The sequence below is a fragment of the Heterodontus francisci genome, chromosome 36 (genome assembly GCF_036365525.1).
Source record: "Heterodontus francisci isolate sHetFra1 chromosome 36, sHetFra1.hap1, whole genome shotgun sequence".
NCBI lineage: Eukaryota > Metazoa > Chordata > Chondrichthyes > Heterodontiformes > Heterodontidae > Heterodontus > Heterodontus francisci.
In genome coordinates this window covers 30,610,882-30,630,576 of record NC_090406.1, presented here as the reverse complement: position 1 = coordinate 30,630,576, position 19,695 = coordinate 30,610,882, and the positions used below count along the sequence as shown (strand labels likewise).

The 19,695-nt window shown below is 45.5% G+C and overlaps 1 protein-coding gene across 1 annotated transcript in view; it reads right to left on the bottom strand.

Annotated features, from left to right (window-relative positions):
• Window positions 1–19,695, bottom strand: part of fbn2b (fibrillin 2b) — a 245,998-nt gene that overhangs the window by 168,693 nt on the left and 57,610 nt on the right. Inside the window, exons 6-7 of the mRNA XM_068016449.1 lie at window positions 18,566–18,763; window positions 15,215–15,340 (exon numbers count right to left, since the gene is read on the bottom strand). Coding sequence (XP_067872550.1) covers window positions 15,215–15,340; window positions 18,566–18,763 — 324 coding nt within the window. The remainder of the gene's footprint in view (window positions 1–15,214; window positions 15,341–18,565; window positions 18,764–19,695) is intronic.

Here is a 19,695-nt window from a genome sequence, read left to right as displayed (position 1 = left end):
AAAATTACACACAGGAAGAGGCCTTTCAGCCCCACTGGCTGTGATGGGACTGGTGCTCACTCCTGTAATTCCATTCCTCCTTTTCAAATACTTATCCTATTCCCTATCATATAATGCTCTAGCCATTTGTGGTAAAGCATCCCATTGACTAATAGCCCTCAGTTCAAAAACTTCCCTTTTCCTTCCCCCTAGGTTCTTCAGTGAGAATCCTCAATCTCCAAACCCATGTTCCTGATTCGTCCACCAGTGGAAACAATCTTTCACTATTTATCCACAGTAATGTCCAGAGATTTCACTCATTTCTTTACTGGCTGCTCCTGTCTCAGCACTGCTCCCACTCACAATGGCCGGGATTTTATGGAACCCAGCATGAAAGGAAAGGCAGAACCAGACGCAGGTGGTGAAAGTCCTCCCACTTTGACTCCCATTCCTGTACTGATCTCGTGCCGGCTGGCCAATTAACAGCTGGCAGGCTGGGTGGCCGACTACTCCGTGGCCGAAAGTGGGCATTGAGGTGGCAGCCACATAGTCACCTCACTAGGAAGGAAATGCTGGCGCCCTGTTTAAAGATTGCCAGTACCCGAGCCCTGATGCAAATGTCCTTTGCTACAGCACTCATCCCTGCAAACATCCTCTGTACAGTCAGGCCTGCAAACATCCTTTGAACATTGAACCCTCCATCATCCTCGGGACATTGAACCCTCCATCATCCTCAGAACATTGCACCCTCCATCATATTCGGAACATTGAACGCTCCAGCATCCTCGGAAGAAATCTATACCTCCCTCCCTCTCTGATTTGCTCCTCGCTGGAGGACTCCCCTCCTGAATGAACGATGCCCATGGTACTTGAGCACTGCTGTTCTGACTGGGCCACCCTGCCAGTTGTGGCTGCAATGCTGTCCACCCCACCATCCTCTCAGGCCCCTCTCAAGTGATCCCCCTGCCAGGATCCCAATGGCATCATCAGGAGCTCAAGCCCAGATCAATGGCTTGCACCTCCTTCTGACCTATGAATGAAAAATGCCTCACTCCACCGCTGTCAAGGACAGCAATGACAACAGCTGCTGTCCTGTTGCCGCCCTTTAAAACCTGCCGAGACTCCGACACCCCCTGTCGCCCATGCGCTTACTGTTAAATCCGGAGTAGCCTGTAAATTCACGGCCTATTGTCTCATTAACTATCTTAAATGGCTGTCAATTTGTCATTTTGAAAACGAGAGCAGTGTCCCCATGTGGCTTCCCGTCCACCACTTGTAAAATTCTGGTCCAGCATGAGGATGCCAGAGGGCGAGGGGGTGCAGGGGCCGAACCGCACCATCCCATGCAATTTTGCAGCCCCCCTGCCTCCATTGTCATCTGTTTCTGTGGCATAAAACCCTGGCCCATGGAACTGCTGCTCCTCCCAGCTGTACAGGAAATGCTGGGCCTCACACCAACCCTATATCCCAGTCTCCCCTTCTTCCCCCAGCTCATCCCCCAAACCTCCTCCAGCCTCATCCCCATCTCTCTCACTTCCCCCAAACCCCATTCGACAGTCTCCCTGACCCCTGTTCTCTAGCCATGCTTTAGGCTCCCGCTAGTCATAATCCCACCCTGTGCTCCTCGAAGAGTGACACAGGCCCACTACCTCATCCACTTTCTCCTCAAGATAAGCAAAAGGAAGCAATTCTATGTTTTGATTCTTGATATAATCATATTCCTGCATCAAATTCCAATATTTTCTACTTCCTGTACAATCAGGAGTTGCTCCAATTCACTGTAGACTGCTTTAAGAGGGATGGTATTTTCAAGATGACGATTAACAGCCAAGGGATGTCAGAAAGGTGCGCTACACAAGAACTGCCTTGTGCTCACCTGCGTGTGTTCTCACACCCGTATCTGCTAACAGAAGTGAACTTTGCTTGTCAGACAATCAGTGCATAATGAGGCTCCTGTTCCATGAAGGTGTTGGGAGAGCAGGTCCCACTCCAGCACTTGAGCACAAAAATCAAGGCTGACACTCCAGTGCAGTACTGAGGGAGTGCTGCACTGTCAGAGGTGCCGTCTTTCAGATGAGATGTTAAACCAAGGCCTCGTCTACCTGCTCAGGTGGATGTAAAAGATCCCATGGCACTATTGCGAAGAAGAATAGGGGAGTTATCCCTGGTGTCCGGGCCAATATTTATCCCTTAACATCACAAAAAAAACCAGATTATCAGGTCATTATCACATCACTGTTGTGGGAGTTTGCTGTGTGCAAATTGGCTGCTGTGTTTCCTACATTACAACAGTGACTACACCTCAAAAGTACTTCATTAGCTGTAAAGCATTTTAAGACATCCAACAGTTGTGAAAAGCACTATATAAATGCAAGTCTTTCTTTCTTTAACAGCATTAACACATGAATGCCTGATTGACCATAATACTGGATATTTCCTTGCAAGATCCTACTTTCAATGTTTTAGAGTCATAGAGTCATAACGGCACAGAAGGAGGCCAAATTTTCCAGCTCTCAAGCTAATATTATACAGATGTGGGGGAACTTTATGCTGGTTGTGGGGATCTCGCGTCAGGGGAAACCGACACCGAGATCCCAACGTCGTCTCTTTCCCGGAAGGCCCACCAAATTTAGTCCCAATCAGGCACTTAAGTGGACAGTGGTAGGCCTTCCATAAAATTTAGGACCCTGCCGCCGGAAGTCCCGCTCTTGGAGAACTGCCAGCCAATCAGAGGCCGGCAGCTGCAGTGCCACCGCGGAGGTGGTGGCTATGCTGGAGGTGACTGTACCGGAGGCCAAGGAGCATCGCTGGAGCCAGGCCTCAGGTAGGTTAGGGCAGGAGGGTTCTCGCGGGGTGGGGGTCACAGGGGAGGGGTGGAGGGGGGTCGGTTGCAAGATGGGGTGGGCACCTCAGCGGGCCGTGCTTCCCTTGCGGTAACAAAGCCACCCGCCGTATGGGTAATTGCAGCAGAGGCGAGAAGAGGCCCTAAATTAGGGGTTAATTATCTAGTTAAGGATCTCAATTGGCGGCAGGGCAGGATGGCTGTTCACAGGCCTTCCCGCCCCGCACTGAATTTCGGCAGAGGCAGGATGGTAGCAACAACCACCAACTACCCCCCCAAGATACCACCTGATTTCATGCTTCCCCACCTCCAAACCCGCCGTGGGGGGAGTGCATAATATTCCACCCATGGTGTGGTGTGAGGGCCTCTTTCTGCTCAAACCACAATCTGAATATATAACAGGTAAAACCAACACCTTCAACCCAAATTTTCATGACTCCCAAAAGTGAAAGCACAAGACTCCTTTCCACTGGCACCCGAGCAGGATCTCTAGGACTGGTAGCAAGTAGGTAAAGAGAAACCCAAGATGGGGGTTTGGGTCTCTGCTCAAAGGCCACTCTCTGGAACTTCAGGAGCAATATGAAAATACCTTAAACTCTCAGAAAAGTAAATATATATGGGCAGAGGAACAGGAGTGGGCCATTTAGCCCCTTGAGCTTGTTCCAACATTATGGGTGAAATTTTATGCTGGCTGCGGGGGTCTCGGCGTCGGGGGAAACTGATGCCGAGATCCCTGCATCGCCTCTTGTATGGAAGGCCTGCAAAAGTTAGTGCCAATCAGGCACTTAACCTGAATGCGGTGAGCCTTCCATAGGATTTAGGGCCCTGTTACCAGAAGTCACGGCCTTGCAGAGCTGCCTGCCAATCAAAGGCCAGCAGCTGCAGTACCACCGCAGAGGTGTGGCTGCAGTTACCAAACACTGAGCAGCGATGCTGGAACCAGGTTCAAGGTAGGTCAGGGCAGGAGGAGTCTCATCGGGTGGGGGGTCGAGGGGGATGGGAGGGGGGTCAGCAGCAAGGGCATAGGGGTGGCCCTCAGTGGGCACCCCTCCCTTCCTGATGCTGGGTCCCTTGTTCAGGCACTAAGTGCCATTCAACGAGGGATCCCCCTACACCCGCAGCCGGGAAGCAGCCCGTTTGGTTTTTCGTGCCGTAGTGACAGGGCCGCCCGCCACATGGATAATTGTAGCTGCGGCGGGAAGAGACCTTAATTATGGATTAAATACCCAGTTAAGGACCTCAATTGGCAGCAGGATGGGGAGGCCGTTCATAGGCCTTCCTGCCCTGGACTAAATTTCAGCAGAGACGGAATGGTGGCAGTGTCCCCCCCAACCCTCCCCCCCCACCCCCGCCCCCGGCCACTATCTCACCTGATTTTATGTTGTCCTCGCCTCCAAACCCACCCCAGGGAGAGCGTAAAATTCCAGCCTATATCTTGGCTGATCTGTACCTCAAGTACACTTATCCTCATTTGTTTCCTATCCTTTCTGCCTTTACCTAACAAAAATCTATAAATTTCAGCCTTTTTGGGGAGATAGTTCTAGATTTCCACCACTCTGTGAGTGAGAAAGTGCTTCCTGAATTCACTCCTGAACAATTTACTCTAATTTTAAGATTGTGCCCTCTTATCCTGGATTTCCTACCACACAAAATTGTTCCTTTGTATCTACTGTATCAAATCCTTTCATAATTTGAAACACCTTGATTCGATCATCTCTCAACCATCTAAACTGAAGGGAATGCAAGCCAAGTTTATGTAATCATAATTTAACCCTTTAAGCCATGGCATCATTCTGGTGACTTTGCACAGTACCTCCTGCAAGGCCAGGGTTTGGCGCTCAAAACTGAACGCAATACTCCAGATAAGGTTTGACCAGGCTCTAGAACTGTTTTTGCAATCAAGCCAAGTTGACTGCTGTGAAAAACGCAGTTTTCCCATGGAAATCTTTCACTCTCTTAGAACAACTTTGTCCTAAAGGTATGTGGTGGATTTGTGATGATGCAATGATCCCAGCAGTGTTCTTCATGCCTGAAGTGTTGTGCATGTGCATATGTTTTAAATATCGCTCAAAGCTCAAGAGACAACAGATGTCAATCATCCAACTCCACTTCTAAATGATAGACATTTGATATAATTTGTGGAATTATGCAAGTATTTCCTAAAGTGATTGTGTTTTAAGCACCGCTTCAAACTTTTACAAACAAATGTTTTTAATCAGAGCTTTCAAAATATCCCATTTCTAGCAGCCTGGCATGCCTGATACATTTGTTCTTGCTTTTGACGTAATGCTTGGCCAAATGCCAAAGAAAATGTGCTTTTATTTCTGCTGATCATTTAGCTACATTGGAACTGATTCCAATCATCTCTTTGCTCCTTTGCCAGAGCCTGGTCCACATAGATATCATCTCCAGTCCCAGCCAATGCAAACATTATCACATTCCATGTATTGTCTGCTTACGGACCTTACTCTGTGTGCATTCCCTTTCCTCTCCACCGCAGCCCAATCCTGCCCACGATGATCCCTCAGCCTTTAAAGTTGCTGGAAACTCTCAGCACTTTGGCTCCTCTTACTACTTGTGCTGTTACTATTTCTCACCCAAACTCGTATTTTCACATGTTAATCTGCAATTAATTGTTTGCTTAAGTGGTTCCATTTTACATCTCATTGCTCAGCATGCACTCATTAATCCTGCTATGATGAGCTGAGTTGGGATTCCTCCATGCAGTTTCTTAACGTGTGCTAGGTGTGACAATGAGGGGTTTTCAAAGTACAGATTCAGCTACTCCATTGACCTAAAGTTTCAGGAATCTCACTGGCAATCAGAGCTCCCCTCTCCCACCATTGTCTTGGTCACCAATTACCAAGGTGGTAATTCTTACCCCATCTTCTGTGCCATGGCAACCAAATAGCAAGAGAGAACAAAATTATGTAATGATCTAAAACACTTCACCTCAAATAAGTTACTTTTAAGTGCAGTCACTGTTATGTAGGGAAACATGGCAGCCAATCTGAGTATAGCGAGGTCTCTCAAACAATAAATAAGATGAATAATGACTTAAATGGTCTTTGGTGGTGATTCATGAGGGAGGAATGTTGGCCAGGACACCAGGGGAACTCCATGTACTCCTTCAAATAGTGTCAGGGACTCCATCTAAATAGACACACATGGTCTGGATTATCTGCTCAAGGTCTGATGGAGGCTTGAACCCACAATCTTCTGACTCAGTGTGGAAATGTTATGAACATCATTATTATTATATTATTATTGTCATTAATGTTGATAAAACTGCTCCAAATACAGCTGAGAGTCTGCAAAGGAGACTGGGTATTGAGTTGTGCCAGAGACTAAACTATATCTCCTAGTACCTTGGCACAGCTGGGACTCTCACCAGAAAGCCATTTACCCACTTCCCTTTCTAAGTAGAGACAGGAGGGGACAGAAAGAGAAAAAGAAGCAAAACTTGCACTCACATAATATTGTATCACATCTGTCAGACAGATACACAGTGCTCCACAATCAATGATTCACTTTGAAGTGCAGTGACTGTTGTAGCATTGGCAAGTTGTGGAGATAAGGCTAATAAACATACTGAAGCTCCGGAGACAACACCATTGTCATAGTTACCAGATCAGATCACTTTGAACCCAACTGGATGAAGTTCTTAACTGATATGAACAGAGAGTCTTGAACTAGAGATCATTGTCTCAGGATAAGGGGTTGGCCATTTAAGATTGAGATGAGCACAAATGTCTTTACTCAGAGGATTGTGAATCTTTTGAGGGCTGTGGCTGCTCAGTGGTTGAGTAAATTCAAGGCTGAGATCGATAGATTTTTGGGTATGAAGGAGATCAACCCCTACCCATCAGAGATCATGAAAAGCAGGAACAAGAGAGCTTGCCATAACCAGTCAGTCCCAAATGCAACATTTGTGTTTGTCACTCTTTTTTTTATTCCTTCATGGCATGTGGGTGTCACTGGCTAGGCCAGCTTTTATTACCCATCCCTAATTGCCCTTGAACTTAGTGGCTTGCTATGCAATCTCAGAAGGTATATAAGAGTCAACCACATTGCTGTGGATCTAGAGTCAGATGTAGGCCAGACCAAGTAAGGATGGCAGATTTCCTTCCCTAAAGGACATTAGTGAACCAGATGGGTTTTTACAAAAATGGTTTCGTGGTCACCATTAGACTAGCTTTTTTTTAAATTCCAGATTTATTAATTGAATTCAAATTTCACCATCTGCCGTGGTGGGATTCAAACCCAAGTTTCCAGAGCACTAGCCTGGGCCTCTGGGCTACTAGTCCAGTGACATTATCATTACACCACCACCTCCTCTTTTGCAAAGCTCTCTTTCACACATACACATTATCTATGTCTCTCTCTCACAATCATACAGACACACTATGGGCTGGATTTTACCCTGATGGTGGGGGTCCTGATGATGGGACAGAAGGCATGGGACGACCTCGCCTTGGTCCTGTTTTTTTTAATGTAATTTTTTATATTTATTTATTTAGAGAAACAGCACTGAAACAGGCCCTTTGGCCCACCGAGTCTGTGCTGACCATCAACCACCCATTTATACTAATCCTACACTAATCCCATATTCCTACCACATCCCCACCTTCTCTATATTCCCCTACCACCTACCTATACTAGGGGCAATTATTAATCGCCAATTTACCTATCGCCCTGCAAGTCTTTGGCTGTGGGAGGAAACTGGAGCACCCGACGAAAACCCACATGGTCACAGGGAGAACTTGCAAACTTTGCACAGGCAGTACCCAGAATTGAACCCGGGTCGATGGAGCTCTGAGGCTGCGGTGCTAACCACTGCGCCCCGGCCAAATTCCATGGCAGCCAATTAACTGCCCGCCATTGGGGTCTCCATCCCTTTAAGGATGGGGATCTTGCCCCCAAGAGCTGCTGGCCAATTGAAAGGCCGACAGCTCTGCACTCTTGGAGTGGTGCCAACTGTCGGTACTGCAGGAGACCCAGGACCAGGACCAGCGCTGGTGCCCTGGGCCTCAGGCAAGTGGGGCAGACTCGCTGGGGTCAGTCCAGCAGGCCCTAGCAAGATGGGGAGAGGATGGCCATTGAAGGCGGGGAGGTGTTGTTTGTGGAGGGGGCGGCCTTTTCTGCCAGGGGCCCCTCTGTGGGCCACAGATTGCCCACAGAGGAGGCCCCCCCGCTACCCCTCCCCAGCCCATAGGGAGGCTGCCTGGTTTTACGCACACATACGTATAATCTCCGCTTCTCACAAATTCTCTTTCCAGCTCTCTCTCTCTCCCTTCTGTCCCTAATATTCCTTTCCAAATCCTGTGCCATAATCCAGTAGCCTGCCTGTTGCCATATATTTTGGATTGCTGCTGTCTTTGCTTTTCCTGCTCTCTCCCCATTTCTGAACTCCCCAAAAATTCTGCATCTTTAAGATTTTGTTATCCTCTCTGCATCTCAGACTCTCTCTACCACACCCTCCCTTTATCCGAAGAAGGGTCACTGACCTGAAACGTTAACTCTGCTTCTCTTTCCACAGATGCTGCCAGACCTGCTGAGTGAATCCAGCATTTCTTGTTTTTGCTCCCTTTATCCTGTCTATTTTTCATTCTCTACAGTAACTGTCTGGTTCCAATTCTCCCTCATTCAAATTTGTTTTGGGTTCTTCCCTCATCCCTGACTCCCAGCCTCACATTTCCTAATCTTTGTCTCCAAATTTTCCCTCTCATTCCCCCATCTCTGCCTTGAGTTTTACATTCTGCCCCCTCTCTCACACTTACATTCCCATCCTTGTCCCATGTGCTGACATTCCCCTCCTTTTCTCATGTATTTCCAGTCCTGGGATAGGTGACAGCTCGTCCTATCCATTGAGCCTAAAAGAACAATTTCCAAAGGGTTGGCAGACACAAAATGTGCCATTGTATATGGATTTAGGAACCATATTTGACTATGTTTTAACCTTACCAAATGTGTATGGAGATGTTGAAGACAATAAGAATTATTAATGTTTTAGTGCTGTATCAGCTCAATCTTCATCTGGACAAATACCTTACTTTCCTGGGATATTGTTTCTCCTGCCCCTCCCTGAAAGCACTGACTATAGTTGAGGTACAATACCTGAGTTACAGGTTCCTCAACTCTTGAGTCTTGCTGGATACAGTTCCCTGAGTACTGACTTTTGTTGGGCTACATTTCTCTGTGTGTTGAAGCTGGTTGGAGTGCAGTTTCCTGGGTGTCAAGTCATGATGGGAAACAGTTTGATGGCCACTTGCTCTTATTGGGGTGCGGTTTCCCAGCCACTGACTCTTGCTGGTTTCTCAATTCACCGAAACAGTGCTGACCATGGGGTATTTCAATGCAGTGGCGTTGTAACCGAGCCTGTTTCTGTTCTCACTCAACATCCACACACATGCCTTGGAGACCGATTTTGCTTTCTATAACCAGAATTCTGAGGCTGATTATAGTCCTGTCTCCCATTTGTGCCATCCTGACCAAGATCAGCTGACTACAGACTGAGAATGGAACTATGACCTTCCTGCTCTCCAGTGGACAAATTTGCTGAGCTATTGGCAAGTATGGTGGGATCATACAATGGACAATACGTTATACAATGGGGAAATACAGTGTAAGTCTATTCATTGTACTACTGCAGTTTATGTATACAGGAATTCTTTAATTACTTTCCTCCCACTACTCAAAAAAGCCAGATCCGTGTGATGAGATGTTATCATCTGGAGCCTCGTGTTTCTCAGTGAAGTTAATAACAGAACCTAAAACAACAGCTCCTTTGAAAACAGAAACTGCTGGAAACACTCAGTAGACCAGGCAGCATCTGGGATGAGAAAACAGAGTTAAACTTTCAGATCAATGACCTTTCATCAGAACATTCAGATGATTGACCTGAAAAGTGGTGGGAGAAGGGGAGGTGGGGGGAGTCACTCAGCCGTTTCCAGTCTAGGAAGAGCTACCCATCTCCACAACAACTATGGTAGCTGCGGGACATTCACTGAACAGATGTGACAAAAGCTGAAGGAAAACCCGTTTTATGTTAATTTTTGAATGAACTTTTACAAGTGATGGGCTGGCTTTGCCTGCACGATCCCATATGAAATCAGCCAGAGTGACAGTGGCAGAAAACAGGACTAAATTAGGTGGTGAGGTCTACCGCCAACTCCCCACCCCATCCTTAATACCCCCCTTGCTGGGAAAGTTGCTTCCCTGCCTTGCTGCATGCAAATGGTGAGCCAGCAGACCTGGTTCCCAGCAGACATTCCTGCCATCCCTCCTTGGCTTCCCAGGGCTGCTGCGGGAAACCTGAAGGTGGAGTAGAAGGTGACGTTGGGAAGGATCCAAGATATCATAATGGAGCAACAGAATCTCATAGTGGCCTTCACTCCCTGCAAGTCTGCCCAGCCTTAATCTCGAATGAGGCTGACAAAAACTTCATCCAAGATTCTTTCTCATGGCTCTCTGTCCTTTTAAGTGTCCTCCCTGCATCTTCGAGTGCTGCAGCAGTAGTCTTGCTACAGCACGATCCGATTTCCCTCCATTGCAGTGACAGGCCCCTCTTGGAGGCAGGAATACAGTTAGGGAGAGTTTGCCATGCATTGAAAAAGAACCCCAACCCAGGAAAATGGGTTAGGGTTACGATAGTCCTGCCCTGTCACAAAGGGAGAATTCCACTCCTATTAGTTTTTAATGTTAACAGAACAAACATTTGGCAGTTTTTTCACCTGGTTATGTTACTGTCACTCTTCATGAATATCTGAGCATGTGCCACCCACAAGGGAGTTCTTAAATGATTAAGCCGATACTGAAAAGAGTGAGGGAAGAGCGTCTTAAAGTGAAAAGAAAGGTCTACACGTGGGTCAGGGAGAAGAGCAACATTATCCAATTTGGTGCAAATCCTGCTGCTATGGGAGAATTGAAGAAACAGGCAAACATCAGAAGGACCGAATCTAATCCATATTATTTAAGTTGTTTTTGAGTTGTCGGACACTGCTGGGTACTCAACAGGACACTTATGAGCTTTGAATGCCACCCTCCCCATCTTCCTTTGCCAGGCTACACTTGGCATGGTTAAGCATAGAGTTGCCAACCCTATAGGATTGGCCTGGAGTCTCCAGGAATTGAAGATTAATCTCCAGTTCCAAGTAACTCAGGAGAAAAATCACAGGGGCATTGAACAAAATAGAGCTTCTTCCCTTTTGGAACATTTTCATTTATTAATTATAAGAACATTGGAGATGGGGGAAAATAGGCTGTTTCACAAAACAGCCAAGATTAATACAATTGGTAATAGATGGGAACGGAGGTGGGGGGAGATACAAAATGGCAAGGGGTGGCATTGGGTGGCGTGCCCAATGTTGTCATGGACTGCTGCCATTTTGTCTGGGACGGGGAAGGCTGAGGACAATCCTGGAGGGTTGGCAACTCTACATTTATCCATGCCAAGTGTAACCAGGCAGCACTGGGAAAAGAAGATGGGGACTCAGAGCTCATGGGTGCCCTATTGAGTACCCAGCAGTGTCTGACAACACAAAAATAATATGAATTAGATTCAGTCCTTCTGATATTTGCTTGTTTCATCAATTCTCCCATAGCAGCAGGATTTGCACCAAATTAGATAGCATTTGCACTACTTCCAGTTCCACTTGTCGGCCTTTCTTTTCACTTTAAGATGTGCTTCCCTCACTCTGCTCAGCATAGGCTTAATCATATAAGACCCAGACACCAGCTTAGCATTAGGTGCTGCTGCTAGTGTGGGGGCTGGGAGTGTGAGATGTACATGGGGTGCCTTGTGGTCATCGCTGACAGCAAGTAAACAGCATGACATTTTTTGTCAGGTGCCAGTGAGCTTTGGCCATTGTGGTCGCTGCCATACATACACAGATTTCATATTAAGTGTCGATTTATTGCTATTATAACATTAACTGGACAAGACAGTGGGCAAAAACAAGTTAATGGGGAGAAATTTGTTTGCGTGGCACTGCGCGGCCTTACATTGATTCCCCAGGGGCAAACGGCACCGCGGGCCGCTACCTGCACAGCATTCCTCAATGATATCACACAGGCTGTGCAGATAGTGGCTCACGGTGCTGCCGGCTCCAGGTGAGCCGCTGTAGTTGGCGTAGCACTGTGCAAACAAATTCCCCCCCCCCACCCCAATGACTCTTCAGCTCAGTGAACACATCATTCTTCTAGAAATTGGAAAAATGCTCATTTGTCACTTTAAGCCCCTTGCTGACGTTGAAGATGTCAAACATAAAGACAAAGCATTTTTGTTACTGGAGCAAAATTAAACTGCGTTTCAAAAAAAGAGAGATTAAAAGTTTTGTGTTACTCAATCACACTCAGATGACAGCCTTTTCGTTATGTTGTATTCTCAGCAAAGAAATGATCCAATTTCAGCTGAATAACCTGAGCAGTTTGGATGAATGGCTGGTGACAGGATGTTGGCCAACTGTCATCATTCTAGTCTGTGTAATTATAATTCTAAATTACAATGAAATACAACCTATAATTATTATCTAACTGGAAATGGATGGAACCCAAATGAATATGTAAATAGTCTAGTCACTTTAACCAATTATTTTCACCTTTCTGTGATCATGTCCCAGTCTTAAGGCAATAATGACCACCTACGGCCAAGGATCCTACATTAAATGACCAGGCCATGGATCCCATATTAAATCGGCCAATAATTCTCCATCAAATGACTAGGCTCTTGTGCAGCTGTCATGTCAATTGTGATAGTTCAGACCATGTACATGTGCATTGCATTTGTGTGTACATTTGCCACCAAGTATATGCCGTGTACAACTGCTGCTGAAACCCTCATCCATGCCTTTGTTACCACTAGGCTTTACTATTCCAATGCACTGCTGGTCAGCCTCCCACATTTTACCCTCTGTAAACTTGAGGTGATCCAAAATTCTGCTGTGTTTGTCCTAACTCGCACCAAGTCCTGTTCACCCAACACCCCTGTGCCCAATGACCTACATTAACTACTGGTTAAGCAACACCTCAATGTTAAAATTCTCATCCTTGGTTTTCATTTCCCTCCATGTCCTCGACCCCCTCCCTTTCTCTGTAACCTCCTCCAGCCCTAGAACCCTCCGAGATACCTGCACTCATATAATTCTGGCCTCTTGCGCATCCCTGATTTTAATCATTCCATTATTGGTGGCCGTGCCTTCAGCTGAAAAGGCATTAAACTCTGGAATTCGATCCCTAAATCTCTCTGCATCTCTACCTCTCTTTCCTGCTTTAAGACGCTCTTTAAAACCTACCTCTTTGACCAGGCTTTTGGTCATCTGCCCTAACATCTCCTTATGTGTTCATATAGTTGATAGCAATGGACTGGTCAGGTGGACAGAAAAATGGCAAATGGAATTCAATCTGGAGGAGTGTGAGGTAATGCATTTGGGAAGGCCAAACAAGGAAAGGGAATACACAATAAATGGTAGGATACTGAGAAGTGTAGAGGAACAGAGGGACCTTGGAGTGCATGTCCACAGATCCCTGACCTTGGCCGGATAAGTAGATAAGATGTTAAAGAAGGCATAGGGTATATGTTCCTTTAGCCGAGCTACAGAATGTTAGAGCAGGGAGGTTATGCTAGAACTGTATAAAACACTAGTTAGACTGCAGATTGAGTACTGCATACAGTTCTCGTCACCACGTTACAGGGAGGATTTGATCACACTAGAGAGAGTACAAAGGAGATTTATGAAGATATTGCCAGGAATGGAGAATTTTAGCTATGAGGATTGGCTGGAGTTGTTTTCTTTAGAACAAAGGAGGCTGAGGGGAGGTTTAATTCTGATGTATAAAATTATGAGGGGGCTAGATAGTGTGTATAGGAAGGACCTAAAGCAACTAGCAGAAGGATTAGAGGGAAGTTGAGGAGAATTTCTTTCACCCAGATGGTTGTTAGGGTCTGGAACTCACTTCCTGAAAGGATGGTCGAGGCAGAAACCCTAATCACTTTCGAAAAATACTTGGAAATGCACTTGAAGTGCTGTAACCTACAGGGCTATGGACTATGAGCTGGGAAAGTGGGATTAAGCTGGATAGCTCCTCTTCTGCTGGTACAGACATGATGGGCTGAATGGCCTCCTTCAGTACTGTAGATTTTCTATGCTTTTTCTATGTGTAGGGCTCAGTGTCAAATATTTGCTTGATAATGCTCCTGTGAAGTACCTTGGGACATTTTATTACGTTAAAGGCACTATATAAATACAAATTATTGTTGTTGCTGTTATCTTGAACTAGGAAGGGTGTGTGGCTCTCAGTCAGACGTAGCAGATTGAATGGGGTGGGGGTGGTGGGCGTGACTGACAAAGGGAAGCATTCATTCATAATTCGAAATCCAGTTCTGATGTGTCCAAATTGCCATCCACAGACTGTGGGATGGGGGGACTGCTCATTAAGTGGTGATAGTTCAGTCAGTGTAATTTAGCCAACTTCAATTCTCACATGGAGTTGGATTCTGGTTAATTCCACTCCAATTTGACCTCTGTTTGGTTACAGAAACCTTCGATATAACCTGAAGTGAATTGTATAGTCTGTTTCTCCACTGATGACATCTTCCATGTATTAAGTGCTAAAGGTAGGGAAGCAGTGCCAGCCTCCTCTCTCCTAATGCGGAGGAGTATAGCCCAATAACTAGACCATTAAGGAGTTTGCTCAAGATTACCCGATAAGAAATGCCATGGTTGAAGCACTGTTAAGGCTGCATTCTGGTTAAGATACTGCACCAACGCTGCAGCTAGCAGCCTGCTCCATACTGATTATATAATCCATGCAAAATGTTTTATTCCTATACTGGTTATATCACAATCCTGTACAGAAGGACACAGAAACGTGCAGCACGATTTAAATCACAATATGTTGGAAAAATAGCAATCTGATTATGTTTCAACTGATAATCTTATTGTAGATTAGTGACATTGTAGTTGTGTTTGCGATACCTTCCCCTAGTATATCTAGTTAAATCTGAAACAATTCAAAAACAAACAGAAACAATGAATAGCAGCAATGTCCCCCAACACGCTTACAATATGAATAGAGTGGGAAAACTCTCTGCTGGGTTCATGCATGATTGTTAGTACACATTCTGAATTGAGCTTCTATCCAAATACTGCTCTTGTATTCAAATTGGCTCCATGGTTTGGCCAAGTCTGTACTAATACTGCAATACAAATAGGCTCTGTGCACCAGCAGCTTTCTGACATAAACTGGCAGTGGGTGACAGTGCCCAGCAAGTATACAGCAAGTTACCTCCGTAACCATGTGTGCTGGGGGGAGCAGCAAATAAATGGTCGGACAGATACAATTACAGAGAGAAAGGGTGGGATGAATGGAATTACAACAGCGCGCTGTGTCTACCTTCACATTTCTGGGTGTTCTCGCTCTGTTTGTGCCCAGCTGGACACTTGCATTCGTAGGATCCCACAGTGTTGATGCAGTTTCCTCCCTGACACAGGCCTGGGATCGCCTGACACTCATCCACATCTACCAAAAAGAAAACACATCAGCGTAAAGTCATTGTTCAACACAGAAGAATGTTTTGGCGTTCGCCTGTCTGAACATAGGTTGGGCAATCCTGTTGGTCAGCATCGTTTTATGTCCACCCCCAATCTACAATTACTTTTATACACAGGCTCTGCAGATACACTGTCTCCAATACTTGTGTACACAGGCGTTATATTTACATTGTCTCCAATACTCACGTACACAGGCTTTATATTTACACTGTCCCAATTACATGTGTACAGAGGCTCTGTATTTACATTGTCTCCAAAACTCGCGTACACAGGCTCTGCATTTACACTGTCTCCAATACTTGTGTACACAGGCTTTGTATTTACACTGCCTCCAACTACACATGTATACAGGCTATGTATTTACATTGTCTCCAATACTCATGTACACAAGCTCTGTATTTACTGTCTCTGATTACCTGAGTACACAGGCTCTGTATTTAGTCTCTGATTACCTGAGTACACAGGCCCTGTATTTACTGTCTCTGATTACCTGAGTACACAGGCCCTGTATTTACTGTCTCTGATTACCTGAGTACACGGGCTCTGTATTTATTATCTCTGATTACCTGAGTACACAGGCTCTGTATTTACTGTCTCTGATTACCTGAGTACACAGGCTCTGTATTTACTGTCTCTGATTACCTGAGTACACAGGCTCTGTATTTACTGTCTCTGATTACCTGAGTACACAGGCTCTGTATTTACTGTCTCTGATTACCTGAGTACACAGGCTCTGTATTTAGTCTCTGATTACCTGAGTACACAGGCTCTGTATTTATTATCTCTGATTACCTGAGTACACAGGCTCTGTATTTACTGTCTCTGATTACCTGAGTACACAGGCTCTGTATTTATTATCTCTGATTACCTGAGTACACAGGCTCTGTATTTACTGTCTCTGATTACCTGAGTACACAGGCTCTGTATTTACTGTCTCTGATTACCTGAGTACACAGGCTCTGTATTTATTATCTCTGATTACCTGAGTACACAGGCTCTGTATTTACTGTCTCTGATTACCTGAGTACACAGGCTCTGTATTTAGTCTCTGATTACCTGAGTACACAGGCTCTGTATTTACTGTCTCTGATTACCTGAGTACACAGGCTCTGTATTTAGTCTCTGATTACCTGAGTACACAGGCTCTGTATTTACTGTCTCTGATTACCTGAGTACACAGGCTCTGTATTTATTATCTCTGATTACCTGAGTACACAGGCTCTGTATTTACTGTCTCTGATTACCTGAGTACACAGGCTCTGTATTTAGTCTCTGATTACCTGAGTACACAGGCTCTGTATTTACTGTCTCTGATTACCTGAGTACACAGGCTCTGTATTTATTATCTCTGATTACCTGAGTACACAGGCTCTGTATTTATTATCTCTGATTACCTGAGTACACAGGCTCTGTATTTACTGTCTCTGATTACCTGAGTACACAGGCTCTGTATTTATTATCTCTGATTACCTGAGTACACAGGCTCTGTATTTACTGTCTCTGATTACCTGAGTACACAGGCTCTGTATTTAGTCTCTGATTACCTGAGTACACAGGCTCTGTATTTACTGTCTCTGATTACCTGAGTACACAGGCTCTGTATTTAGTCTCTGATTACCTGAGTACACAGGCTCTGTATTTACTGTCTCTGATTACCTGAGTACACAGGCTCTGTATTTAGTCTCTGATTACCTGAGTACACAGGCTCTGTATTTAGTCTCTGATTACCTGAGTACACAGGCTCTGTATTTACTGTCTCTGATTACCTGAGTACACAGGCTCTGTATTTAGTCTCTGATTACCTGAGTACACAGGCTCTGTATTTAGTCTCTGATTACCTGAGTACACAGGCTCTGTATTTAGTCTCTGATTACCTGAGTACACAGGCTCTGTATTTAGTCTCTGATTACCTGAGTACACAGGCTCTGTATTTAGTCTCTGATTACCTGAGTACACAGGCTCTGTATTTACTGTCTCTGATTACCTGAGTACACAGGCTCTGTATTTAGTCTCTGATTACCTGAGTACACAGGCTCTGTATTTAGTCTCTGATTACCTGAGTACACAGGCTCTGTATTTAGTCTCTGATTACCTGAGTACACAGGCTCTGTATTTACTGTCTCTGATTACCTGAGTACACAGGCTCTGTATTTACTGTCTCTGATTACCTGAGTACACAGGCTCTGTATTTACTGTCTCTGATTACCTGAGTACACAGGCCCTGTATTTACTGTCTCTGATTACCTGAGTACACAGGCTCTGTATTTACTGTCTCTGATTACCTGAGTACACAGGCTCTGTATTTACTGTCTCTGATTACCTGAGTACACAGGCTCTGTATTTAGTCTCTGATTACCTGAGTACACAGGCTCTGTATTTAGTCTCTGATTACCTGAGTACACAGGCTCTGTATTTACTGTCTCTGATTACCTGAGTACACAGGCTCTGTATTTACTGTCTCTGATTACCTGAGTACACAGGCTCTGTATTTAGTCTCTGATTACCTGAGTACACAGGCTCTGTATTTAGTCTCTGATTACCTGAGTACACAGGCTCTGTATTTACTGTCTCTGATTACCTGAGTACACAGGCTCTGTATTTAGTCTCTGATTACCTGAGTACACAGGCTCTGTATTTAGTCTCTGATTACCTGAGTACACAGGCTCTGTATTTACTGTCTCTGATTACCTGAGTACACAGGCTCTGTATTTAGTCTCTGATTACCTGAGTACACAGGCTCTGTATTTAGTCTCTGATTACCTGAGTACACAGGCTCTGTATTTAGTCTCTGATTACCTGAGTACACAGGCTCTGTATTTAGTCTCTGATTACCTGAGTACACAGGCTCTGTATTTAGTCTCTGATTACCTGAGTACACAGGCTCTGTATTTAGTCTCTGATTACCTGAGTACACAGGCTCTGTATTTACTGTCTCTGATTACCTGAGTACACAGGCTCTGCACTGCTCAGCAGCACCGGGCAGGGAAATAGTGCGACCTGCCGGGTTCCACCTTCTGGCAGCTATTACATGCGGTGGGACGGTGAAGCGGTCACCATTCAGGTAGGGGCAGGGACAGGGAAACAGAGTTTGGGTGAGAACCCAAGGGTAATCTCACTGGCCAATCTGGATCTGCACAGAAAGAAAATCCAGCTCAGTTTGTCAGTAATTTCAATAAATAATGAAGCCGCTCACCTTGACAGGCACCGCTGCGAATGTTGGGGATGAAACCGCGGCGACAGGGGTGAGGCTGCGCAGGACACATCTCGCATGGGTGACCCCATGCTCGACCAATCGTGGCACAGCAGAGGGTTTTGGTGCAGACAATGCCACTCAGTTGTCCTTGGCACATTTGGTTATTGACCTGAGTGAAGCATGGTCCAGTCCGGTAATCTGTTGAGGAGAAGAAACACAGTGAAAATGATGGCAACTATTCAACAGCTGTTTGGTAAAAGTGCTGGGCCACGATGGAGAATATCACAGTCATTCACTGGTCTCCATAGTGTTAACAACATTAGTTATACTCTCTGAGTTAAACATTAGAGGGCTGATTTTCCAGATTGGCACTGTCTGCTGGAGCTTCATCACCAGCAGGTGAAATCGCAGGTGACTATTATGGACTGGAATCTAGGCAGTGTGCCACTCTTTCCTGATATGCACAACCAGGGGTAAAGTTCCCAATCGGTAATACAAACTCAGAAAATCAGCCTTAACAACTGCACCTCTCAAATGTTCTGTTTTGATTGTTAATTTAATCAGCACTTTTGTGTGAAGCAGGAGTGATTTACACACTCTCCAAAGCAGGGTGAGACATATGTCTTAGACCAGAGTCTTAACAAAGGCAGAATATTTACAGGAAACATTTGAGTGCTTGGGGCACCATTAAACATGCTCTATAACAAAACACATTACGATAGCGAGACCTGTACACATTAAAAAATGAAAAAAACGGATTTGGGGATCCTGATGTGCAATTAACCCACGTCTATTGATTGCAATGCAGGCAGCAGGCTAATTTTGTGCTGCCTGCTCATTTCAATGATTTCAGCGGCTTGCCAGCACAAACCGCACTATTCATTGTCTGGGCAATATTGTGAGTCACCAGCACCACCTAAAACTACCCTGCACCTCTTAAAGTGGAGGTGGGGAGCATTGGGGGGTGCATTGTGGCTGGAGCAGGTGCTAACAGTCATGCAGGAAGTGAATCTGACCTGGGAAACATTGAAGAATGGCACAACATGGGAAAGCGCGGGCTCCAAGTATTTTGGACGCAACACTGGAGGCCTTGGCGGAGAAGCTGGAAAGGAGAGAAGTCCTGTATTCAC